This window comes from Carassius auratus, unplaced genomic scaffold, assembly GCF_003368295.1.
Source record: "Carassius auratus strain Wakin unplaced genomic scaffold, ASM336829v1 scaf_tig00214714_1_2670353, whole genome shotgun sequence".
In the NCBI taxonomy this organism is placed as follows: domain Eukaryota; kingdom Metazoa; phylum Chordata; class Actinopteri; order Cypriniformes; family Cyprinidae; genus Carassius; species Carassius auratus.
Window position 1 is genome coordinate 403,341 of NW_020527778.1, and position 27,991 is coordinate 431,331.

The following is a 27,991-nucleotide window of genomic DNA, read 5'->3' on the forward strand; positions in this document are numbered from 1 at the left end:
AGTTCCTTGATAAAAAAAAAAAAAAAAAAAAAAAAGAAAGAAAGAAAGGAAGAAAAAAATGAAACAAAACCTTTATTTGTCATTTTGGTCCAACGGAACCTGAGATTGCAAATGAATCGTAAAGATTTTAAACTTTCATAAATTTTTTTTCCTCAAAGAATCAATAAAATATTCTACATCTTATACTCCTGTCCGACAGAGATCTGTGTAATTACAGCGAGTACTTCTGATGGGATTGTGCAGAGGGGAACAGCGCTGTACAATTTACAAAAGAAAGACGGAAAGTGTGTGTGTGTGTGTGTGTGTGTGTGTGATGTCACATGAATGATCAGACTGACACACACTCACAGAGGGAGACCCTGACCAACACAAGAAACACAGGAGACGCTCAGTGCACAAATAAAGTCCATCACACACGGTCAACCTGCTGATCAAAACATTCCCATGAGCCTCTGCAGATCAGCGCTCGTTCAGCAGCTCCTCTTGTGCTTCTTTACTAAAACACAGCAGAAATAAATTAAAAGATGTTTCCCACGTGTGTCTTCAAACACATTAACCCCTCACGGTCGGTGGAATCTCACATGTGGCTTTCCAGGAAATCAAGTATCTCCATTCATCGTTACATTCCCATGATACACAGAGCAGGCTGCTGATTGGCTGTCAGAATGGCATTAAACAAATCTCACAAAACATGTCAAAACTTGGCACATTTCACCCTAAAATTAGGAAGAATAAACATATAGTTTGCTTAAGGAATTTAAACCTGCATTTTTGGGCCTCTAAGATATCCTGGGTTGTGACAATTATACACAATAAAAAAAAATAAAAGTGGAAAACAATTATATAATATTTTAGTTCTAATTATATAAAAAAATATATAAACAAAAACAAAAAAATACAGTAATGTGGAAAAAAAAACAACTACATAATATTTAAATTCTTATTATATATATAAAAAAATCTAAACATAAAAAAAATATTTTTACACTTTTTAATATAATGGATTAAAACACTGTATTCAAGTAAGAAGCTAGTGAAGATTATCCTAAATAACAACAATTATTGAAATTAATTTTTCCAGAAGACTTATAGTAATATGAAGGGGGAATTAAACTAATATAACTGAAATAGTTATAATAATAACAAAATTATAATAATAATAATTTGTATTATTATTATTATTATTATTATTATTATAAAACTGTAATGTCCAGGAGTCTTACAGTAATGTAAACAGGAGGGAAAATGTGTTTAATTGTCATGGGAAAATATAATATAATTGAAACTGTAGTAGTAATAATAATAATAATAATGGTCCCAAAAACAGGCTTCATTTGCCTTAAAAAAAAAAAAAAAAAAAGATTTTGATTATGGTGAAATAATCCATGTGAAATATTTTGTTGAGATCGGCCGTCTGACTGAACGTGTGTAAACGTGACGGGAGACTCCAGGATGGATGTGAATGAAGCAGAGCGAGTGTGTGTGTGTGTGTGTGTGTGTGTGCAGTGGGCGGGGCTTGGCTCAGCGAGCAGACGTGTGATTGGCTCAGTAGTTCCACCCAGACTCTCTCAGTGTCTGCGTGTGTGTTCATCCTCACGGGTCTGAACTCGTCCTTGTCTTTTCATGAAGGGAGAGTGTGTTTATGTGTGTGTGTGTGTGTGTGTGTGAGCGTGTGTCAAAGCGGCCGCGGTCTGTGCAGTCCGTCAGTGTCAGGCGTGAGCTGGGGCGAGTGTGTGGCTTTACTAGACGTCCAGTCGCCCAGGGACGCCTGCGCTGCTTTCCTATGGGCCAGTCTGTGTGTGATGGAGAACCCGGCGTTCCCCTCCAGCTGGGACAGGACCACCAGCACCTGTCTGCAACACGTGAGTGAACACATGTGTGTTAATACATCACACCGCTGCTCCGCCGGAGAAAACATACACAGAAAGCACTTCACAGGCAACCAAGAAGACTTCCCAAAAGGTGAGCAGCAACATTAAAATGCATTCAATTAAACATTCTTCATCAAATTCTAAGGTAGCAGATACCAAAAATGCACCGCAATGCTCTCACGGAAAAATTAAGATAATAGATAATGATAGAAATTCACATTATGATTATATATTTCACTCAAGGTGAGAAGTTATGGACTGAATACAGATAAAAATTGAAAAAAATAGTAAAATAATATTAAAGATATATTTAGTCAACAAAAGGAAATTGTGAGCAAATGGGAAAATGTGCTTAATTGCTACAATCTATCTATCTATATACAGTACAGACCAAAAGTTTGGAAACATTACTATTTATTTGATCAAAAATACAGAAAAAAAGTGTAATATTGTGATATATTATTACAATTTAAAAGAATTGTTTTTAAATGTATTATACTTTAAATGATCATTTATTTCTGTGATGCAAAGCTGAATTTTTAGGATCATTATCACATGATCCTTTAGAAATCATTCTAATATGATGATTCATTATCAAAGTTGGAAACAGTTCTGCTTCCTAATATTTTTTCAGAACGTGATACTTTTTAGGATACTTTGATAAAAAGTAAAAAAAAAAAAAAAAAAAAAAGAAGCAGCAGCTATGTTTTGAAAATATAAATATTTTGTAATAACAATATACACTACTGGTCAGTAATTTGGGGTCAGTAATTTTTTTCTTTCTTTTTTTAAAATAAAATCAATACTTTTATTCAGCAAGGATGTGTTAAATTGATAAAAAGTGATAGTAAAGAAAATATATTATTAGAATATATATTAAATTTTTTTTTTGAATAAATGCAGTTCTTTTTAACCTTTAAATGATCAAATATACTACACAGCAGAACTGTTTCCAACACTCATAATAAATCAGAATATTAGAATGATTTCTAAATGATCATGTGATCGACTGATGTTACATGTGACACTGAAGCTGGAGGAATGATGCTGAAAATTCAGCTTTGCATCACAGGAATAAATTATTTTTCTAAAGTATATTTAAATAGAAAACTATTATTTTAAGTTGTAATAATATTTCACAATATTACTGTTTTTTTCTGTATTTTTGATCAAATAAATGCAGGCTTGATGAGCAGAAGAAACTTCTTTCAAATACATTAAAAATAGTAATGTTTCCAAACTTTTGGTCTGTACTGTCTATATATACTATACTATACTATAACTCAAGTCCTCAACATTTTTTTTTATAAATTAAAGTGCATATTAAATTGTATGCACTATTTGTACTTTTTAGTTTGAATGAACCCATATTTTTTTAAGTGAATGGTTGTGTTCAAACAGCACTGTTAGTGTTGATGAGGCATGTGAATGAGTGGAGAGTGAATCTGTGTCAAGTGGCTCTCAGTGTGAACGAAGCTGAACTAAAACAGCACTCAGGGTTCACAGTCACACACGTCCTGCTCTGAGGATGAGGATGAGGATGAGGATGAGGATGAGGATGAGGATGAGTTGACCTGTGCAGCGGCGGCACGCTGTCGATGGTCTTCAGGCTGCCGCGGGTCGACACCACATTGAAGCTGTCGGTACAGTCACATGACACGTGGAGGTAGTACTTCGGGTGACGGTTCTCCACCACCACGATAAGCCCCGCCCACCCGTGAGTCAGGTAGTAACACGTCATTCCTTCCCGACCCTGAAAAACACACCAGATCAACAATCCCATCCTGAAACGGCCATCACTGCTGTTTGTGCTGAATTATTAATGACGCTTCTTCTCAGCTGAATATGCATATTACTAATCTAATACTAATACTAATACTAAAAAATTAAGTTTTGATATATTTACGGTAGGAAATGTACAAAATATCCTCATGGAACATTATCTTTACTTAATATCTTAATGATTTTCGGCATAAAAGAAAAATGTATAATTTTAACCCATACAATGTATTTTTGGCTTTTGCTACAAATACACCCCACAGACTTAATCTTTTTTTTTTAATAAAATGCATCATTAAAGACTGTGAATTAAAATTTAATTCCAAAATCCATAAGAAATAAATAAATTAATAATAATAATAATATAGTGTGCGTGTGTGTAAAACAAAAATTTATGTATAAATTCTATAGTCATAACATATTTCAAAAACATAATATACATATTAGCAATTATTCAATTATTAATTCCTATTATTTAAAAAAAGTTTATAATGACACAAAATTTCCAAAATCATATATGGATATAAAGTTAACCCATCTTCCCCTTATAAATGTAAATTACATTTAAATATATTTTTACAATTAAATTAAATTCATGCCTTTAGCAGATGCTTTTATCCAAATTGAGGCTAACATTTTTCACCTAACATGAGTTCCCTGGGAATCAAACCCACAACCTTTTGCGCTGCTAACACATTGCTGTACCACTGAGCCAAAGGAACAATATATATATATATATATATAAAGCGCCTATATATATATAACCATTTTATTCATCATGAAGTTCTCACAAATTGAAAACCATACATATATTTCCATCTTCATCTAGATGCTCTGAACTGCTTCTGAGAGCTCTTCGAGTGCTGCAGTACCTCGTGTCTCTCTCCCTTGTTCTCCGTCAGCAGGATGATGGCGTCGGCGAGGGTGGTGGACGGGGCCTCCACCTGCTCCACCATCACCTGTCTGGAGCTGTAGATGGCCAAGATGTACCCTGGGAAATCCTGACTGGGTCTGCGAGCGTTGGTGGGGCTGGAGACTGCAAACACACAAAACATGCTCCGAAATGAGTCCTGCTCACTCTCCAGACTGTGTTCAGCACCGGAGGCCTGTATCGAGTGCCTTATTGCTCTTAGGAAACGGCTACCACACAAAACAAATATTAAAACCAAAAATTGCATGCGTTTATTTGTTAAGTAAATTCATTCAATTCTATCCTTCCACTAAAAAATAGTCCCTGACAGTAAACGGTCAGAGAATGTTCTGAAATAAAAACCTAGAACAGGAATTATTCTCATCTCATTTTTTTTCAACACCATGTTTGTGTCCCTGGAGCACAAAAGCAGTCTTAAGTAGCTGGGGTTTATTTGTAGTAATAGCCAACAATACATTATATGGGTCAAAATTATTAATTTTTCTAGGGCTGTGCAAAAATTCGAATGCGATTTTCATGCGCATCTCATCAGGTTTTCACAATAAATCCTGCCCAGTTGCTACTAAAAACTAGTCCAAAACTAATCGTGATTCCAGGAGGTTTCCCGATAGAAATTGCTTCCCAGGGTTAAAATATAAATTTTTTGGAAGGGTTGCCTTGGTAAAATTAAAATGAAAATTACATTCGATTTTTTGCACAGCCCTAAATTTTTCTTTTATGCCAAAAATCATTAGGATATTAAGTAAAGATCATGTTCCATTAAGATATTTTGCAAATTTCCTATTTCCTATTTTTGCATTGCTATTAACTTCATTTTGACAACTTTAAAGATGATTTTCTCAATATTTAGAGATTTTTTTGCAGATTTTCAGATAGGTGCATCTCTAATAAACCATACATCAATGGAAAGCTGATTTATGCATACATCTCTTTACCCTTTTGACTGGTTTTGTGGTCCAGGGTCCACACAGACACACACTTCTCAATGTTTCTCTCTTTGACTGTGGGTTTAAGGTGAGTGATGCACCGTCTGGCCAGCAGGGGTCGCTCATAATTCATCACATACATAACAAACCATTCATTTAGCTGAAATAAAAAACACACTTTTGATGCTATAGTGACTGTTTATGTTGCTGCAGTGATGCACAGAACCATGGACGAGGTCCATTATTATAGAATTGTGCTATAATAACCCCTATAAATACTAATTACACTTGAAAAGAGAGAAATGTAGATGTTTTTGAAGGGATGCTCATTTTTAAATCATACCCTGTTTATTGCATCAAAGTTTAATACTATATTTATGGAGTGGATAATTTTATCAGTTGTTTATTATTCATGCAAACATACATACTGCCCACCAAACGTGTTATTCTCGGATAATCAGGATTGTGTGTCATACATATTTTGACACGATCGACACTTTTGATTACTGCCAGACTAATGCCGGCCATGCAATGTTGCCAGATCTTGCTATTAAAATAAACAACAACCTATAAATAAATAAAATACATCAAAATTATTTCAAATATTGTGGAAATTAGATAAGATTATCGCTGACCCTAAAGTGCAAATTCCTACTTTATTAGGACCTCAGTGACCTCATAGCTGGCTACGGTTATGCACAGAACTGTTGTGCTTTATCATGAATATAAAACACCTCCAGACCAATCAGAATCAAGGACTGGAACTAACCATTTCATAATGAAATTATACTGAAAAATACATCACTTTTATTTCACGGTTGCTTTTGGAATCAAATGAATAGTGTTTCATGGCTCATAAATGTGTGCTGACAGCACATCTCTTCCTCTTTACTACTAGTTATAGCACAAAATAAACCTGACTGAACATCAGAAGGTTTCTTGTTTCAGCTGCAGAAAGACGTCTCCTGTCAGATCCAGTGTTATGATTGGTCAGAGCACCTGTCAATCAGACTCCAGGTGAGGCATGGTTTGTGTACCTGGCGTCGAAGCCCCCGTCAGGTCCATCTGCCAGTGATTAAAGGCACAGCAGACCACCGCGTACTCTCCCGGCTCCAGCATCACATCACATCCTACGAACTTCTTCACCGCGCGCTTGCTGTGCCCCAGCAGACGTCCCAGGACCAGTCTGTTCCCGTTCCCAAACGAGGCCCGGAAGACCATGATGCACAGATCCAACAGGTGACTGTCGGCCGTGTCTGAACGCCTGGAGGAGTGACACAGGATTGAAGTTGCTGTTGTTTTATGATTATGATTTCATGGCTCATTCTTTATTTATTTTGTTGGTCTTTACCTGCTTCCCTCCTGGAAGAGGGCGAACTCCAGCGCGGTTCTCTCCAGGACCGTGAGGGCGGTGACGGTCACCGGTTTACTCGCCCGACAGGGCAAACAACCCTGAAGACGAACTTCCTGCCAATCAGCATGAATCTTGCAGATATCCACCGAATCAAAGTACCTGCACGCACAAGATCAAATAAGGTGTTTTCTGTTAACTAGATCTAAAGATAGACTGATCCCTCGGTCTGACGGTGATTGTGAACATCAGGTGATAACAATACCCGATTAAATAAATAAATCAAATTTAAAATAAATGTATGCATTTAGCAGACGCTTTTATCCAAAGCAACTTACAGTGCATTCAGGCTATCAATTTTTACCTATCGTTATCGATTAGAATTACTTTTTAAATATTTTTTAATTATTTTGTCTTCATTTACAATAATCAAAGAACATGAATAAAAGATCAAATAAAATTGTTAATATATATATATAAAAAAATTTTTTTCAAGTTTAGATATAATTTGCCATTATTAAATAATTATTTAATATCATTAATAAAAATTGTGTAAAATGTATTTATTATTGTTTACCTAGATCTCATATAAAATAATTAAAAACATATATCATAATAAAGTAACTGAATCGTAATGTAATGTTCCATATGTTTTTGCTGTAAAATAAATAATTTTTTTATGTATGTAGATATTGTTTGATTTAACCAATTTAATACATTTGTAACATTTGTAATAAATATGATGTAAAAAGTATTTTTTGTTTTCAAATATATTAAGATTTTTAAATAAATATTCATATTAAATAATGTTACATAATTGAAAAATTTTTTTTTTTATATAAATGTAATTATTTTAATATAATGTTCTTAATAGACTTTTTTTATAAGCTTTAATTTTTTAATAAAAACTGTAACTTTTTTAAAATAATAATAATATTTTTAAATAAATAAGGTGTAAATATGTCTTGTTTTTTCCAAGTTCTTCTCATTTGCTCATATTTAATAAAAAACTGAATTTGTATATAATACATAACATAATACAAAAAACATACAGCACATTTTTCAAATTTAAGTAGATCTCCTCCATCATTAAATAACATTTCTATAATTTAAAACTAATTAATTTTAATATATTCTTTAAACAGAATTTTCAGAAAACCAGCATAATATTTTTTATATTAAAATTATGTGAAATGTGTTTATGTAGATCTCACGTTCCATCATTAATAATATGCATATAGAATTGAATTCAATCATTTCAATTAAACATTGCGTCCTCATTTTCCACCAACTTTATATAGAGCTAATTACTAATACATGCATAATACAAAAACAAAAAATGGAATAAATATACATAATAAAATAGAAAGCTAATGTAGGCCATCAACACATTCACATCTCTTCTGAAAGACGTCTGTCCTCTTTATCTGCTGAGGCTGATCTCAGACTAAAGGTCAGTTTAACACAGATGAAGCACTTAATGACTCACTTAATGAAGTCTCCGTACTCCATCCAGAAGACACCTTCACTGCTGCCGTGAGCCATGAGCTCGTGACGCAGGTTCTGCGGCCAGTCGGCCCACTCGTCTGACCACGAGCCGTTCCAGGAGAACCGGCCCCAGGGGTTCCTCAAACGCAGCAGCCTGAAACACAAGAGCCTCGGTGCTTTACCAGAGGCGCTCAGGATCTACAGCTCTGGCATGCTTTTATTGTTCAGTCACAATGTTTGCACAGTCGTCACTCACGATTTAAAAATGCATGCATCATATGACCTCAAAAAAAACCTGTATGCACTGCTTTTTTTGTTCTTTGCATGACAGCATGAATCATCTTCATTATATGCAAAGCAGCAGGTGTGCACAAAAATGACGGCTCGGTTTTGAAGTCACATTTCGGTATGCTTTCAGGAACGGCAACTAAACATAAAACAATGGTTTACTCAACAAATTTAAATGAATTCAATAAAAAAATATAAAATCAACCTGAGCTAATGCTGTAAATTACATAAGAGCCAAATCACTCGCATATTACCATAATATTAAACGTTACAGTTAACAAAGAATCCAAACTGTTAAAGTCAATTACGATTTATTTTTAGATACAATAACCAGCACTGAAATAAAAAATTATATGCAAATGTAAATTGCACACAAGGCAGTTTTTAAATTAACTTCTAAATCTAAGTAGAAAAGTAGGTTTCTACTCCAATGTGTTGTTGAAATATAATCATAACTTGTTTGCATGACAGTTCTGTTAAATAACAGGTTTAATTAATATAATGAATATATAGGCATATTTAGTGCATATATTTAGCAAAATGCTCTTCTCTAGACTTAACTTCTCTAGTGATCAAATGAGCTAAATGTAATGCTAACAAAGCTTTTTACAAGCTGTTTTAATGATATCTTTACACAGTTGAAACACAAAGTGTGTCAAAGTGTGTGAACTTCCTGATGAAACTGACTGAATATGAATGATCCGACTCTGTTTCTTGTTGAAAGTCACTAAACACAAAGCTTACTGCGATTATAATATCTAATGAAGCTTTATTCACTGAAACAGCGATCTTGTTTTGTTCAAATGAGGATATATGAAAGTAGAAGTTTCAAATGAGCTTCTGCAAACGCTGTGGTTCAAACAATGCTGTGTAAAACAGTTATCAGGATAAACACGTGTAACATCACTGCCTCACAAAACAGATCTTTTGTGTCGTATGGGTGAAGAAACTCTTGTTTGACAGTATGTCTGACCTGTAGCCCTGAACATCCCTGACGTCCAGTATGGAGTAGGCATGTCTCGGCCGTAGCCCCAGAGACTCATACACAGCATCATCCACCTTCATGTTCCCGCCACCGCAGGACGCCCCCATCAGAAACCTGAGACACACACAGACAACCATCACAAACTCACTGCACAGTTACACCAGCGCAGAACAGTGTTTTACTATCACTGATATGGGATTATCATTTTTTTAAAATTAATTTCAGTTATTTCAGTTGTAGCTGTTTTAGTAGAGAAATGATACCTTGGTAACTAACTGATTTTTTAATAATAATAATAATAATAATAATAATAATAATAATAATAATAATAATAATAATAAAACATCAATCAATAAATGAAATAAATAAAAAATAACTATATATATTTATATAGACTATTTCATTTCCGTTCAACTTTTTTTAATTTTAGGTAAAAAAGTTTTTAATGATTTTTAATGATAAATACTGTATATAAACTTGAAACTGAAAAAAAATTTTTTTTTAAATTTTTTAAAATTAAATTAATTATAATAATAATAATAATAATTATTATAATAACTATATATATATATATATATATATATATATATATATATATATATATATATATATAGATATAGATATAGATATAGATATAGATATACACACACACACACACACACACACACACTATTTTATTTCAGTTAATCTTTTTTTTTAAGGTATACATTTTTTTTTCAGTTAACAATAATAAATACTGTATATATCCTGGTATATAAATACCATATGAATATAAAAATAATAATAATAATAATAATAACACATAGCAAAGATTATTCAAAATTCTAAATTTCAATCTTGCATATATTTATAATGTTTTAGATTATATTTTGAATATTATTATTATAATTTTTTTATTTATCTTTAGTTTAAAAATAATAAAACAGAACAAAACACACCAGAATCACAAATGAACAGACAGAGAGAAAATAAATAAACATAAATATTTTAGTTGAACTTTAGTTTAGCTTTTAAATAATGGCTGAAAGTATCCAATAATGTATCTTTTACATTTAACATTTATTGCAAATTCTACAACAATAATAATGCTTATAAATAATATAATTATCAATCGTTTGATTCAGTTTTTATAACTATTGCTAGTATTTTAGGTCATTCGAAGCATCTCTAGGAGCATGTGGACATTAACTGTCTTGTGAATGCCGAGTAGCACAGTAATTAAACTACAGGACAATTAATTGAACGATCTGGAGAGTGTGTGACGTACCCGGCCTCTTTGGAGCTGAGCATCTTGGCCCATATGAGGTCCGTGTCGATGGGCTCTTCTCGAGGGTTGGTCGAGCTGACCTGCAGCATCAGACTTTCACAGGGGGCGCCAGTGAGCGTCGCCAAACCCTCGATGGCACGGCCGGCCTGCAGCGCAAAATAGGAGCCGTGCAGCTTCGCCAGAGCCTTCTCTATCAGAGCAACCCACAGCTGCCTCCGCTGAGCCTGTCCCAGAGAAAAACCCAGATTCAAGAAATATTAATGCAGGAAGTAACAGAGAAAACAGGGATGTAGTGTTTGTAGCATAAGTGTCATTTCCAAAAATACATAACATTTTTTTTTCACATGCTGCTTTATTATAAAAATCCAAAAATATTTAAACTGTTTTTAATTACAATCGATATATTTAATCATAACGATACAATTTTAATGATAATAATAGTGTATATAATTGAATTAATAAAATAAATTTAAAATACATTTATAGTTAAATGTAGTAATATTTACATTTTTAAATTAATGTGATGTTTAAAACACTTTTCACTTACTTTTTAAAATACTTTTCACTAACGTTTTCAATAACTATTTGCTATTAGAATTATTTTTCAATTAAATTTTTTATTTAAATAATGTATCACTATGTTACATATTGTTTGAGCAGTTTTGCAATTCTTTAATTTACTTTTATTAAGTTTTCATAAAAAAAAAAAAAAAAAAAAAAACTTACTGGCTATCATTAAATATCATGTATATACTATCAAATTCATTACAGTTGATATTATTTATTATATATATTTATATCTTTTTATAAATAAAGTTCAAAATTAGCATTTCAGATAAATGTATATATGATTTGTGTTCAATAAACAATATGCATGTACTATAAAATTTCTTACAATTTATATTTTTTATTTATTTATATATATATATTTATATAATTAATTTTTTTTAAATAAATACAGTGTAAAATACATCTTTATATTTTATATAAACTTTATATAAATCTAGATATGATTTGAATAAATAATATGTATGTATCCCAACTATTTTCTTTTCCAATTAACTTAAAATAATTTATCACTCCCTCTGGTTGTCTGGTTGGCAATTTAGAAAATATGCTATTTTTCCCCCAGTTTTATTGGATGGCATTATCTGAAACTGCTCAGTGTTCCCAGTTACCTCAAATCATCATGACCCGTCTGCAAGCCTGTAAGCATATAACATCAGTCCTAACAAACAAACTCAAGCGCAGCAACACAAACCTGTGAGAAGAGCAGGAATCCGTATTCGTCGCAGGGCAGCATGTCGTCCACCAGAACCGTGGTCCACGTCCCGTCCTTACAGAGCCGCACCTGATACGCTCCCTCCTGGCAGATGGTTCTGGTGATCATCACACGCTCCACTAACTCGGGCCGCTCCGCTAGCACCGCTAGAGCGCTTAGAAACCTGTCAAACAAGCCAAAATTTCACTAAACTACACTGGACTCCACTCGAGCTCATATGACAAATACAGTGTTTAAACACATAATCAGAGCTAATGTAGACTGAGCCGTGAGCAGTAAACTAGCACTCCACTCCAAAACTCAACCATGTTTCTCGTACCAGCAATTTCCCAGAAGGCCTTGCAGTATGTCAGAGGGGCGGGGCGTCCTGAACACGGACCACTTCACGCCGCGATCCTTAAAGTTATTGCCGTTGATCTCGTGAGGGCGGAGCCACTTTTTGATTCGCTGCTGGACGCTGTCGTTCTCGGGGAACCCGACCGAACGTGGACCGGGGGGGAAACTGTCATCCACGAAGTTCACCGCGTTCTACAACAAACAAGAGTTCAGTAACACCATCGCACACAAATACACCAACATTTGCCATTATTAGTTCATGTGTGATCCTGGAGCACAAAATACATTTTTCGAAATTGAGATTTATACATCATATGAAAGCTGAATTAATAATCTTTCCATTGATGAATAGTTTGTTAGGATCAGATGATATTTGTCTGAGATGCAACTATTTGAAAATCTGGAATCGGAGGGTGCAAAAGAAATGTAAATATTGAGAAAATCATCTTTAAAGTTGTCAAATGAATTCTTAGCAATGCATATTACTAATCAAAAATGTAGTTTTGATATATTTACAAAATATCTTCATGGAACATGATCTTCACTTAATATTCTAATGATTTTTGGCATAAAAGAAAAATCTATAATTTTACCCCAGAGACTTAAGACTGTGCTTATTTTACTATTATTTTTTTTAATAAATAGGGTTAAAAGTTTTTTTTTTTCTACATTTATACAGATCTCATTTGCCATCCATCCCTCCATATATAGAGATACATATAAGTAACTAAAATGTTAATGCTTTTTATTAATATCATGTTAAAAAAAAGTTTTAAATCTATGTAGATATGATTAAATAATATGCATATTATATGCAGGCAGGAAGTAATTGTGCCATTTACCCTAAAACTACACAAATGTTCCCCCTAAAACATCACCTTCTCTTCACTTGTTAGTGTGCACAATGCACATCTTTATCGAGTCGACATGCTGTGCATCATATGAAGATGTAGAAACATGTACATTTGCAAAAAAACTGCAGCAGATACAGCTTCAAACATACATTCTCACAGACTGCAGAAGCTCACGCAACACCTGATTTTAGTTTTTTTTGCAGGAAAGACGTGCATGCTGGAGAAATAGGGGTCATTTTGACTCTGGGGAGACGTTTAATTGCTGCCACAACCGTTTCTAAAAATACATCTCCCGAGCTGCAAGCGCAGACGGACGCAGATCGGAGGGACTGCTGGGAAAATGCATGAGAACTTGTGTTTGAGATGTTTGAAATCCCATTTGCAAAGACAAGGTTGGACAATTAGACAGGTTCTAAACTTAGTTTGTGATGCAGCATTTTTCATGATGTAACTATTCTGAAGTGAGAACATCTGGGACAAATCCCAGCTGTGCTGAGACCTCAAATTAATATTGATCCTGAATATTAATGATGTTTTTAGATCAGATCAGAGCATCTTCAGGGATGCTTACGAGCACAACACATTAACAGTGTAAACACTAACACATCCTGACGTGCCCCAGAAAACACTGAAGGACCTTCTAGTCATGTAACACACACCAAAAAAACGAAACAAAAAGATGTACTTCATCTCAGAGAAAACATGAGGATTCATATCATGTTGCATATCTGGGGAAACAGCGTGTGTAGTCCGGAAACCACTGCACACAAATCTCAAGAGGACACTGGAGAAGCAAGCCAGAGCTGCATCCAAATATATTTAACCTTAGTAAGATGATACTAACATGTAGAGATCATAACTGTGGCTTATCTGGATTTCAACCTTTGGTTTTAGCGTCACGAGTCTTTAAGAGCTGTTTGTCTGCACGAGGAGGAGATACAAAGGTCAGACTGATTTAACTACCAATCTCAAGGCTGAAATAGAAAACTAGCCAGAGATATGGAAGACATACCTCAGCGATATCAAGGAGTTCCTAGAAACATTCCTGAAAGGAAGACTTTGAGAAGCTGCTGAAGTTGTATTCACGAGGAATCGGTTTCATTTAAGAGATGAAGTACCGCTTTTAAGTGCAAATGATAAATTGAATAAACACTTCCGTGTTCTTTTGCGAATCCTTTAATTGAATATGGAAAAATGAGCATTTCAGCCCCGTGGGGAGTGAATCATTACACACTCGACTCACAAGAGCACAAGGCCACTTACTTCAGCGGGACGCTCCTTAAACGCTCCTTCTGTCTGAACAGAACATCACGAGCTGAACAACTGCTGCCAGCATCTCCTCAAACACAAAGTCTGGCCATTTTCCCCTCGATTAAGGTCAGAGATATATCAAATATTTAGCAGATATGAGGGGCGCCGCTGTTTCACGCTCTGCTTGTCGCTCTGATATGTCAACAGAATAGAGTAGCAGGATGTTTAGATGATGGAACATTAGTATTTATGTGGGTCAGGTGTGTCGCATAGAAACACACACACACACATATATATATATTACAGTATAACACTACAGACGAGACCACGAGATGCACTGGTGTATCAATCACTGACATTTAAACTGATATTAAAAACAGATGGTTCATTAAAAATTAATATAGTACATCTATTGTGTTGGATATGGTCTATAATTGGTTCTTGAGCAGCAAATCGGTATATTAGAATGATTTCCGAAGGATCACATGACACTGAAACTGGAGTAATGATGCTGAAAATTCAGCATTACATTAAGGGAATAAATTACTTTTTAAAATATATTACAATAGAAAACATTTATTTTACATTATAATAATATTTCACAATTTTACAAATAAAATTTAGATCAAATAAATGCAGACTTCGCTCAAAACTCCAACTCTCTTTGGATATCATTTAAAGTAAAAATATCAGTTAAAATAAATAAGGCGAGTTTTGGTAATTTTCACATAAGGACGTTTTACATATTAATAATTTTTATTTAACTCTAAAATAACCCTAGCCTCATGAATGAACAACATTTAACTGCATATTTTGACATGGAAAACATAATAACACTTTCAAGATTAAATTAAATGGACAGCTTAAATGACCAATTCTGTTACTGAAATGTATTTTAAAATATTATCGTATTGTCTCTTAAACTAAAAAGAATCATTCCCAGGACTTATTAATTTTTTCCACATTTTAGGTAAATCGATTTTTGTTATAATTTAACTAAAATGACGGAACAAATTTGTCAATACCTATAATGGGACAACAGATTAATTTTATATAAAATGTGTATCATATGTGTGTATCTGTAGAATAGAGTTTCTGCTTATTTTTGTTAAAATCAGTATAAAGTAAGTATCTCTGCATCTTTAGACGCTGCTTAACGCATTTAAAAATACTACACAAATATATATATTTTATTTTTTATAAATCAAACTGACAGTGTCTTACCTCTCTGCAGAAGCTGACAATGTTTTCCCACAATTCCTTGGCCTCTCCTTCATCCGTGCGTCTGCGTGTCTCCACATGCATGCTCTCCCGGCGTTTGAGCGGTTTCCCGATTTTCCTCTGGTTCAGATACTGCTGTGGGGTGTGACATGCCACGCAATGCTTCATCCTTACTTCGTTCAAGAGTGTGCAGGCAGGACACGTCCACTGACACGCGCTCTTGTCCGGCGCAGACGGGGATGAGATGGAGGAAGAGGAGGTGGAAGTAAAGGCACGCTGTTGTTTCCGAGAACACGACGAGCAGTTGGACGGCTCAAAGAAACCGTGCAATTTGGATGAACCGCAGGCCGTGCAGTGGCCCGCGCCCGTTGGGTTGCGCAACGTACATTTGGAGCACGCCCACGAGCTGAAGTCTGGACTGGACGGTGACGCCGGAGTGAATCGCACTGATTCGCCCAGTACGTCGATGACGTCACCGCCCGAACCCGGCCGCGACCCTCGACATGCATCACAGCGGCCGGCGGATGACGAGGGAGGAGCTGTGGGGGCGGAGCATCCGGGGCACTTCCAAGAGGGCGGAGACGTGACTGGAGGGGCGGGGCTATTAGGCTCCTCCTCCAGCACACTCAGGCGCTTGAGTGAGTAGTTGTCTGATGGTGGGAGGGGCTTGGGTTTGGTAGGCGGGCAGGTTGAGGGGGAGGTTGGTGAGGGGGCAGGGTTCGGGGGCCGGCCAGGAGGCGGGACTTCCCTTCGGCTGCGAGGCACGGGGTTATTCTGAAGCGAGGATAGGGAAGGGGGCAGAAATGGGATGGGGGGTGGAGAAGGGGTTTCAGAAGGAGCTTGGGGTGGAGAATCTTCAGTCAGATCGATGAGAAGAGGCGCGGATGCTCCCGCTGTTTGCGTGGGAAACCCGGTCACGGGTGTGCGCACTTCCGGGACGACTAGTGCTTCAGGAGGGATCTTCGGTAAGGAGAGTTTCCTCGGACCACCACATGCCGAGCACGATAACGCCACCGGAGTATTCACTAAAGTACAGCGAGGACACGCCCACTCTGATGACCCCTCCCCTCCCATGCACACCTCCCCATTGGATTCCGCACATCGGGACTCGCCATTGGCTATCTGACCTTTGGCTTCAGGGCTGGAGGCGGGCTGTACTGGAGTGGGCGGGGGCTGCTTGGGTGGGAGGGGTCCGTTGGGCGTAACTGGAGGTGCTCCGCACACAGAACACGAACCTAATCCATGGTGATTGGTCACAGTGCAACGGGGGCAGGACCAGCGAGGTTCCTCAGCACTGCTGAGGCGCAAAATATGGTTCAAATCCGGCTTCTGCCGAGGAGCTTCACAAATAGAGCAGCGTAAGGAGCCGCTGGAGTTAAGAAACGTGCAGCGCCCACATGACCAATCAGAAGTCCTCACAACTGCAGCCATCGAACCGGGAGAATGAGAGTTACTGAAAAACAAGGAGAGAGATAAAACAATTAGTTATGGAATTCAATTCCCAAGTACACAAAAGAGTGCAGAATGGAGCTGTGGAAAATCAAATAGCATTAGGTAAAGATAGAATAATGAGGAAGATTAATAATACAATGCATTATTAATAAACCAACATTATGAATATACCAATGTGTTAACCTAATATTTCAAACAGGTTGATTAATCAATATTCAAACTGTGATACTGGTCATATATAAAACCAATTTATTTTTTTAATGCTATATGTGAGGCCAGTTAATGTAAAAAAAAAAACATTTAATTAAATTAATAAACATACATAAAAGGTATACAAACAGGATAAATATTTTACAGGCATAAAAATAAGATCCACAAACATTTTAGGGTGCATTTGAGGGGTGTGTGTGCGTGTATATACACACACACACACACACACACACACACACACACACACACACACACACACACATATATATATATATATTATTATTATTATTATTAAAAAAAAACACATAATATTATTATTATTATACATTTTATATAAAAATATAACATTTTAATTATTTAAACGAATAAATAAAAAACTTACAAAAAAAAAATTCAGAGAGGAGATAAGGAATAGACAAATTTTCAGTGCACTTGAAGTCTGTCTATATAAATGTAACATAATACTTCCATACATTTGTTTAGTTAACAGCAGTAACCAAGGAATCACTGTATAGCTTCTGTTTCATCAGCGCCATCTGCTGTCAGAGAGTCAATCTGCACTCTCATTCAGTTCCTCCGCTGTTTTGTTTTGTGCAGATGTTTTATGTAGTACAATTAAAAAAAAAAAATAGTCAGAGCATTCAGATTTGGCTTTAAATTTCGAAATTACAATCTAATTTAGATTTAAAACCGCTCGTGCTTGTGATTAAAAAGCAGTCACAGCCTCTAATCATAAATGGTTGTTTGTTATTTTATTTGTTATTTATCTTAAATTTCAATTTAGTTTTGTTATTCAACATATTTCAATTTCACAAAGAAATGCGCAGCAATTTGGTCCAAGCATTTATATTTGTCTTAAATCTTGTCGCGAGAAAATCGTATCGTGAATTCAGTATTGTGAATCCTATTGCATCATGAGTTGAGTGACTTGTTACATCCCTAGTGCCGAGACATTTGGCCCAGAGTCTCCAAAAACCATCACATACACGCAGGAAGACATTTGTACTGTGAGTCACAGTCATTAGCACTGGTCTAACAGAACTGGCCCTCATCCCACTCCTCCCTGAGTGCGTGTGTGTGTGTGTGTGTGTGTGTGTGTGTCATATCAGGACACAACTCTGTATAATGACATGGGTATGACACAGGTATTACAAGGAGAGGGTGACTTATGAGACATAACCCATGTCCCCATTTTTCAAAACACTTATAAATCATACAGAATGAGTTTTTTTGAGAAAGTAAAAATGCACAAAGTTTCCTGTGAGGGTTAGGGTTAGGTGTAGGGTTGGTGAAGGGCCATAGAATATACAGTTTGTACAGAATAAAAACCATTACACCTATGGGATGAACACACTTTTCACAAAAACAAACATGTGTGTGTGTGTGTGTGTGTGTGTGTGTGTGTGTGTGTGTGTACTATACGACTGACTAGTGAAACTAATTGTCGGCCCAAGGAGGATCAAGCTAATAAATAATGCAAAGAATCAAAGCTGGCCTGCATATCTGATCATATTGTATGCATCCTGCAGTGCATGATGGGTGTGTTCGGTGACCTATTAACACTGCTGGAAAGCAGGGAATTATTGGCGGAAATAGTTTTTCCGAGTACGTGATATAACATCATTCCAACAGCATCATATTTTTGGCTTCGGGCTGATGAACATCATGTAAGAACTATGTTGACTGGAATCCATTTAAAACGGTCACATTAGAGTCATATAAAAAAGATCGGAGCAATCTGGGACAGGGGAAATCTGAGGTTAGGAAACACCTTTCATTACGCAAACGAGGAAACCACATGATACGAGGTGAAAGAGAATTTAAAGATCAAACTATATTTATGAATTAATATGGACGTGTGGATTTAGGCTTGAAGTGTCCTCTTTTGGAGAGACTGTCACACTTTTACTCCAGTGAATATTTCTCAGTATACACAAACCTTGAAGTCTCAGCTACAAAATAGATATTGTATTTGCGTTTGCATCATTATTGGCCATAAGTACAAAAGGTAACACCAAAATATGAAGACACTGTTTCAGCCAATAAATAATCATTGATACATTACAATTAACAACTTGCCTCAACCTGATACATGAAAGCATATTTCCCAACAAAACCGATACATTTATGATAATTCTAGCATTTTAGTTTATAAGACAGACTTTTGAAAGTAACATACTAAACCACGGTGTGTGTGTGTGTGTGTGTGTGTGTGTTAGAGAGAGACAAGCAGGGAGAGTTCATTCTGAATTGTGATTGGCTGAGGTGATAGGAGCTTGTTGCTATGGGAATAAATCCTCAGTAAAGCCTCAGAGGACAGAGACTCACTTTCTACCGATAAAACACTCAGGAAACATCTAGATAAAGACACACACACACACACACACACACACACTCACTCACAATAGAGACGTACAGCACTCATGTCTCAAGTGTCAAAGGTCATCGCAAAAGTGTTTTTTTTATGCTTAAAAACTTCACCTCAGACAAACTGAAGTAGATGTGTGTGTATGTATATATAGTAAAAATAGTATATATAATTTTTTTTATTAAGAAAAAAATACATTCACACACATTTATTTGGTTGTTTTAGGCCATGTCAAAGACTATGAGGTAAATAAGTAGTTAAATAAACAATAGGATAAAGAAACAATAGGCCTACATAATTTACAAACAAAGAAAATCTTTTTTGGCAAAATTATATTTGTTATTTATTAGTTTAAATAATTTAATTTCAAATGAATTATATTTGAATAATTAATAATATTATATATATATATATATATATATATATATATATATATATATATATATATATATATATATATATATACACAGTACAGACCAAAAGTTTGGAAACATTACTATTTTTAATGTTTTTGAAAGAAGTTTCTTCTGCTCATCAAGCCTGCATTTATTTGATCAAAAATACAGTAAAAAACTGTAATATTGTGAAATATTATTACAACTTAAAATAATAGTTTTCTATTTGAATATACTTAAAAAAAATTATTTATTCCTGTGATGCAAAGCTGAATTTTCAGCATCATTCCTCCAGCCTTCAGTGTCACATGTAACATCAGTCGATCACATGATCATTTAGAAATCATTCTAATATTCTGATCTATTATGAGTGCTGGAAACAGTTCTGCTGTGTAATATATTTGATCATTTAAAGGTTAAAAAGAACTGCATTTATTCAAAGAAAAATTTTAATATATATTCTAATAATATATTTTCTTTACTATCACTTTTTATCAATTTAACACATCCTTGCTGAATAAAAGTATTGATTTTATTTAAAAAGAAGAAAGAAACAATTACTGATCCCAAATTACTGACCAGTAGTGTATATTGTTATTACAAAATATTTATATTTTAAAAACATAGCATTTTTTTTTTTTTTTACTTTTTATCATCAAAGAATCCTAAAAAAGTATCACATGTTTTGAAAAAATATTAAGCAGCAGAACTGTTTCCAACTGATAATGAATCATCATATTAGAATGATTTCTAAAGGATCATGTGATAATGATCCTAAAAATTCAGCTTTGCATCACAGAAATAAATGATAATTTAAAGTATAATACATTTAAAAACAATTATTTTAAATTGTAATAATATTTTACAATATTACTGTTTTTTATGTATTTTCTTTCAAAAACATTAAAAATAGTAATGTTTCCAAACTTTTGGTCTGTACTGTATATATATATATATATATATATATATATATATATATATATATATATATATATATATATATATATATATATATATATATGTTGTAAATACACAAATCTGAACACACAGAAATGGTTCACAATTTGACGCAGATATAAACACATTACATAAAGTGCTTCTGAAGCTGCCTGGATTCTGTTAACATGAGAAACCCTTTTTAAAAAAACACAAGGACATGTGGAGCTCTTGCACTGCTCAATCCTTATAAAAATAATATGCCTGCATTGTTTTAGCAGTAAGAATAATTCATGGTCCTGTGCCATGTGACTCCAGCTGAGAGCTTGTTTCTTGTGAAGCGCTGCTGTTTGAGCGGCTGCCCCGTCGAGTCTGTCTGTGGCGTGTCAGTTGGTAAAAAGGTTTGTGACAGCCGTTTGTTTTACTCCCTGAACTTTTGGAAATGAACAGCCGCGTACAGCAGATGGTGCTCCAAGCCTGACAACTGAACCTCTGTTTTCTTTACATCGCGTGCCTGGACGGACAGGTTAACTCGGTTAAATATTCTACACTAGCATCTCGTTTTGTCCCTTAGGTTCACTTACAATGATAACCTTGTACATAAAAGCAGGTTTCTTTTGGTCATTTTATACACTGAGTATTTTCCACCCTCTCTCGGAGCCTTAACAGCCCATTTAGCTGTTGTCTTCTTTATGCAAAGTACGTCAATTATGATTGGCTCAATATAACAGCATAGACACCCACAAAATTAAACTTCTTCCATAAGTTAATCACCCTTATGTCATCCCAAAAGCATTTTTGTCATACAAAGAAAGTCAATGAGGCCGGACACTGTGTGTGTGTGTGTGTGTGTGTGTGTGTGTGCATATATGTATATATATATATATATCCACTAAAATATATTACTTGCATAATAAAACTTCTGAAGCCAAATAGTAACTTTGTATGAGGAAAAGACCTTTGAGGAAAAATGAAGTCATATTTAATGACTGCACATTAAAATGTTGACAGTCCCTCAGTTCTCTTTCTGTGTACATTCAAATATGGCGACTCGAGACGTTAATGACAAGACATCAAGAAACCATTATGTGTGATGTTTGGATGATGAGAAACTTTGACTTGAGGCACTTTACTCATTTACAAATGGTCCTTTTTGGAGTTCAGAAATCCTCCTTCATTCACTTTCACTGTGTGCAAAAGAGCAGCATGAATAGTAAACATTTTAAACTAAACATTTTCTATTGTGTTCCACAGAAAATGAAAACCTCACAGATTTGGGTCAGAGAATTATCTTCCTTTTTGAAAGAACATCAGCGACTCTTTTCAACATACTGATGATTCAGCTCCACCACACGTGCCTCGACATGTAACACAGACATGATCAACATCAGTGAAACAGAGAAGAACCTCAAAGATCGGTTATCAACATGTGAACACACACACACACACACGCGAGAAACCTCACGGGTTCACAGGGTGCCCCTGGCAAACAGTGTAACAGGGAAAATCCTCTAGTAAAAGGATGCCTTCAGTCAAAGTGGCTGCAATACCATCTGCTAAAACCAGACCATCTGCTTATCACACACACACACACACACACACACACACACAGAATCTGTCCAAGAAGTTTCAGCTATACACTGTATTGACACACACTCCATTAAACATGAGCATACACTAGTACACTAAGGTTTGTGTTTGATTTTTCTATTTTTTTTAACTCTCTTCTGCTCACCAAGGCTGCATTTATTTGATCAAAAATAAAGAAAAATCTTCAATATTGTGAAATATTAAATCCATTTAAAATAGTTGTTTCTTAATGTAATAAATTTTAAAATGTAATGCAAAGCATCATTCCTCCAGTCTTCAGTGTCACATGATCTTCAGAAATCAGTCTAACATAATGATTTTCTGCTCAAGAAACATTTCTGATTATCATCGATGCTGGAAATAGTGGTGCTGCTTCATATTTGTTTGGAAAGCAGGATAATACTTTAAATATAGATATTTTGTAACATTTTAAACTCTACTGTTACTTAATTTAATGCATCCTATCTGAATAAAATTGAATGGTAGTTTAAAATGCATCAACAATCCAGAACGCAAAATGAACTTGAAATATCATTCCCAACTAATTTTATGCATTTCTAAATGAAATCTAGGGCAGGACTGGATTATTGAATTGAGTGAAGTGGGAGAACATTTTCTACAGAATAACATGCACAGATAAAACAGTCCAGGATCATGCACTCAAAATATATTAAGGCTTAAATTGATCTATTTGTAATGTATTTGAATTTTATTTTCCATGCATTTGGATTACAAAGTTTGAACATAAACAAACCAATAAATGTAATGTGATGCATATTTGTCTGGCATACATAAAAGAAACAGGTCAGATTTCTATAATCATAACAAAACAAAATCTGTAAAGGTGTTTTTAATACACAAAATAAATAATCAATCAATCCATTTTAAATAATTGAATAATGCTTGTTCCATATTTGAACCTTGTTCATGAATAAATGTAATCATTTTCACAATTAACAGAGGCATGCTGTTTCTAAGCAATTTGAATAAATGTATTTTAATTGAAATAAAATTAAATCAAACCATGAGTTTTTTAGTGACCTGTTTCATTGCTGCATGACTGACAAACATGAATCACATTAGGTTTATTAGTTTATGTAACTAATCCAAATGCATGCACTTCAAATACATAAATCTTAAATTTAGATCTTAATATCATTTCTGAGTGTGTAAAGAGTCGATTTGACGTCATGTTGACTTATATCCCCTGATGAGGTGATGCTGGAGCGTGCACGTGTTTACCTGCGCTCTCTATGGGGGGTAGGCTGCTGCTGCTGCTGTTGGCGTGTGATGAAAGTGGTTCCCCACACCGGACTGCTGTGGCTGGTCCTGAGCCAGCCCATCGGAGCGGCCGGCGGGAACGGAGCCGTACTGAACCCGTGATCTGATTCTCTGTCTGTGGTCAGAGACGACGCAGAACTCCCCATTGCCACGAGCAACTTAGAAGCACACGCGCTGCGTCCCTCTGTTTGTCTTTGATACACATAAATACACTCAAACACAGAGGTCTACGGTTCTCAAGCTCAGTTAGGAGAGTCAGACATCTCCTCTAGTCTGAGAGATCAACATCAGGAAGTGGCTGTGATTGACAGGATCCACGGGTGCCGTTTTCCCCAAAGGTCTGCGAGGGCCGTGGGCCCTTCAGCTCAACAGGCCCGGTCTCTCGAAGCCTCAGGTGGCATTTAACCTGCCGTCACCTCGCCTGATAGGAAGGACGACACTTCGGGGATGGCAGTACAACACATTACTGAAGCACTCGAGACGAAAACACGGGTTTAAAAGAGGAAGTTTGAGGCAGCGAGAAAGTTTCCAGTCTCCATTCCCGTCTTGTTTTTCTATGCGTCTGGTTGAGTCACAGCACAGTCCCTCTAATCATGTTCACTGCCTGTCTCTCTCTCTCTCTCTCTCTCGCTCTCTGTCTGTCTGTGGCTCATCTTTCCGCAGCTGTCACCGGGATTACGATGCGTCACATTTCATCTGGCCTGCAGAAGCAAATATTCCTTTCATCGCAAACAAACATCAGCGAGCGTCCAGAAACAAGCATATGAATCTGTGTGCGTCTGCGCATGCGAATGAGTGCATGTATGTGTGCATGCATTTAATCAGCCATGCATGCAAAGACCAATTTTAAAAACGATTTCAACCCAGTACAGTAAAATCTGTTAAAAGCGGACTTCTAAGGGCATTTCAAGAGGTTATAACTAGTAAAAAAAAAACATTTTAAATATGGGAAAATTAAAGTGGTAAATAATATGTTTTTAAATTAACATTTTCTTCCTGATAACCAATATAATTTTGTGGCAAATATGACTGATATAATAAGTCTCTATGAGTTTGCATGCTTAAAAGATAAACTTTACATTTTAGATTTATGATCAGGCACTAAAACTATTTTAACGAGCAAAGAGGATGGATACCTTTACAAACATGGCACACACACACACACAAAAAGATCTGTATCTAATTCTGACCCAAATTATATTAATAAAAATAATAATTAAAAAAAACAAACACACATTGTAATACCTGCCAGTACCAGTAAAGCTACCACCAATATACCATCCACCCTATTAAGTCAGATATAAAAACATCATATATGTGACTATGCATGCAGGCAGGCATGTGTGTGTGTGCAAACCCCTGTATAAACATCAGTGTGTATGCGACTGCGCATACATGTACTCATGCATGTGTGTCTGCAGCATCAGTGGACTCATATCATGGCACAGAGAGGGTTTCTGACCCAGCAGAGTTCCTCAGTGGGTCAGACTGCAGCTGCTGCAGTGAATCTCGTCCTGCTTGTGTAGATCCAGCTGCTCATCTCATCCGAGTCTCATCTAAAGCTCATGCAGATGTTCATAACGTGACGGCGACGGATGTGAAGGTTCTCATCTGTCTCTCCGGGCACCGGAGTATCAAGTTTGACACTCAGATCGCGACTATGAATATTTAACGGCGCAGAAAGGCTCGGGTGAGGTGCAGTGGTCTCGGGCCCGGTGAGGACATGAGCGCTCCGGTTCCTCCGGTCTGATGTGGGTCTCAACTGCGGTCAAGAGTCAAAAGCATCGGGATGGATGATAGGCTACAGAAATATCCCGACTGCTGAAACGCTGGCGTCCGGGTGCGCGGTGCGGTTCGGATCGGTCCTGTCGGTCCCGCGCGGTTCAGTGTGCCGGTTCGGTCACTTCTGATTCGGCTGGAGCGGATGATGATGATGTTGATGATGCTGCTGCTGTCGCGCGCCGCATAAACACACACAGCAGCCGAACTGCAGCAGTGCTTTCATGCATCTCCTCACGGGACTCATCATGAAAGCATGCGTGTGTCTCAAGCGCACTTGGACGTGCAAGCATAAGATGCTGTTATTAATTTAATTCAGTTCTTAATTCAGCCCGTTCCTCTTCAGCACGCGCAGAGATGAGCGAGGATTACGGCGAGTCAGCAGCGCGCATGCGCAGACTCTACCTCTGCTACAGGAATCGGATTCTCTCGTTTTTCTCCTCTGGTGTATAAATGTACACAACTAATCTAGATTATAGGTGACTGAATCTCACAAAGCCTGTCAAAAGCACGTCCGGGTTATATAGCATCTCAAAATCATAAGAAGAAATACCAAAATATAAATTATTTCTGAATTACAACATTATTTTTTATTTAACAAGAATACCCAATCAACATGTCTTGAAAAACACATAATGAATACAAAATGATTGTTTTAATGTAAGTCAAACACAGGAAGTTCTATGCAAATTATGTTATTGCACTTTCGCAATTAAAGCCTAAAACCAGCCTGACAAGATCTTACGTAGAAGCACGCATGCAACAGATTATTGTGGGGTGAGAGAGTCGAAGTGTGAAACCACTTACAGAAACCACTATAGACTCTATTATGGACCATGTTAACTGACAAAACATGCATTCAATACTTAAGACATGTGACACTGATGACAGCAGATGCAGGAGAAAATGTCTCACTGTTGAAACACACACACCTACCTTTTTTCCAATTTCAGTGAGCTCACAATAGACTTCTACAGAGCTGATCTAAAGCAAAGTGCAAGAGTTCTAAAACATTATTTGAGCATTTCCTACCTAAATTAGCAAATTAAGCACACACACACACACACAGTTTGACTGTATATTCAGAGTCAACTGACACATGAAAGATATATTGCTGGATACAAAGACAAACCACTAGATATACTAAACCTAAAATAGTCTTACTGATAAAAAGTGAACATGATCTGATTATCTAAAAACAGAACTGAGAAATAGAGACAGTGAATGACGTTCAGTCTCAATGAGGAATTGATGATGATTGATCAGTATGTTTATATTATTCATAAACTTGAGCATCTTCAAAGTGATTCATATGACAGACTCGTCACACGCTAAATTCAGATCAACAGTTAGACATCTAATACGCCGCTGATTATAATTACAATACCAAACTTCAGCTTCTGAAGAAAATGTTCCTCATCTCAGAATCCACTTCCTTGTTCAGGAGCATCAATAAAGCAGAGCCTAAACCAAAACCAGCACTTAACCTATGACCGGTTATGACAGGTTAAACTATCACGAAACCAACGTTCTATTTTAGAGCGAACTGTTCTTTTAATGATACATTGTATCACTTCGCCAAGGAAGTTATAAAGAAACAAACGATATAATGTAACATTCGATGCAACTGTCGCTCGAGCAATTAAAGAGACAGAACCCGCCAAAACACAGAAACATATCTAAATCAAATGACCTACAGCTTGACATGTGAGGTTTGTTACGATCGGTTTAAACTGTGTGATCTTACTTGTGAAGCACAGGGAGATCTTTGGATGGACCGATGATCTTCTCTTCCTCGACCTGCCCGTTTAACTTTCCCTTCTGCTGTCCGAAACGACTTATTCTTCCCCAAAACCTTCATATAAACGCGTCTTCACTCTCCACGAGCTCTCTTTTCCGCCGATCCATGCTCGTCTGTGGGTGAGCTGATGTGTGATCTGGCTGGTTTGATCTACTGTCTTAGTCTCGCAGGGTTCCTCATGCTCCTCTATGGAAATAATCACAAGAAACAGATCGCCGCGCAACCGCCGTAAACCCGCGCTCGAACACCGCGCTGCGCTGCTCAGAATGCGTAACTCTCGTTCAGAATCCGGATTTCTGAAACTCGTTTCCCAAAATGCCTTGTGTATGTATAGGAGAGAGAGATCAAT

The 27,991-nt window shown here is 36.1% G+C and overlaps 1 protein-coding gene across 3 annotated transcripts; it reads right to left on the reverse strand.

Annotated features, from left to right (window-relative positions):
* Positions 1-57: 57 nt before the first annotated feature.
* On the reverse strand, positions 58-27,991 carry LOC113092659 (calpain-15-like). Of its 3 annotated transcripts, XM_026258346.1 has the most exons (13): positions 25,525-26,289; positions 24,024-24,763; positions 15,834-17,283; positions 12,488-12,696; positions 12,148-12,331; positions 10,887-11,110; positions 9,608-9,733; positions 8,348-8,500; positions 6,859-7,020; positions 6,545-6,771; positions 4,523-4,686; positions 3,446-3,624; positions 1,676-1,853 (listed from the first exon to the last, which is right to left on the reverse strand). In XM_026258346.1, exons 2-13 carry the CDS (start codon positions 24,206-24,208, stop codon positions 1,676-1,678), a joined length of 3,441 nt encoding a protein of 1,146 aa, XP_026114131.1. In that variant the 5' UTR covers positions 24,209-24,763; positions 25,525-26,289. The 3 variants fall into 3 exon arrangements, with proteins under 3 accessions (XP_026114133.1, XP_026114131.1, XP_026114134.1); XM_026258348.1 differs by lacking the exon at positions 25,525-26,289 and having other exon boundaries at positions 58-1,853; positions 24,024-24,208; XM_026258349.1 differs by lacking the exons at positions 24,024-24,763; positions 25,525-26,289 and adding an exon at positions 27,589-27,991.

What these genes read in the sequence shown, in the direction of transcription:
- LOC113092659 (XM_026258348.1), bottom strand. Translation starts at nt 24,208, where the DNA reads ATGGGGAGTTCTGCGTCGTCTCTGACCACAGACAGAGAATCAGATCAC. An exon ending in ACCCCCCATAGAGAGCGCAG is followed by an intron (nt 17,284 to 24,023) that starts GTAAACACGTGC and finishes CTTGTTTTTCAG; the next exon opens with TAACTCTCATTCTCCCGGTT. An exon ending in GATTCCTGCTCTTCTCACAG is followed by an intron (nt 11,111 to 12,147) that starts GTTTGTGTTGCT and finishes TCTCTGGGACAG; the next exon opens with GCTCAGCGGAGGCAGCTGTG.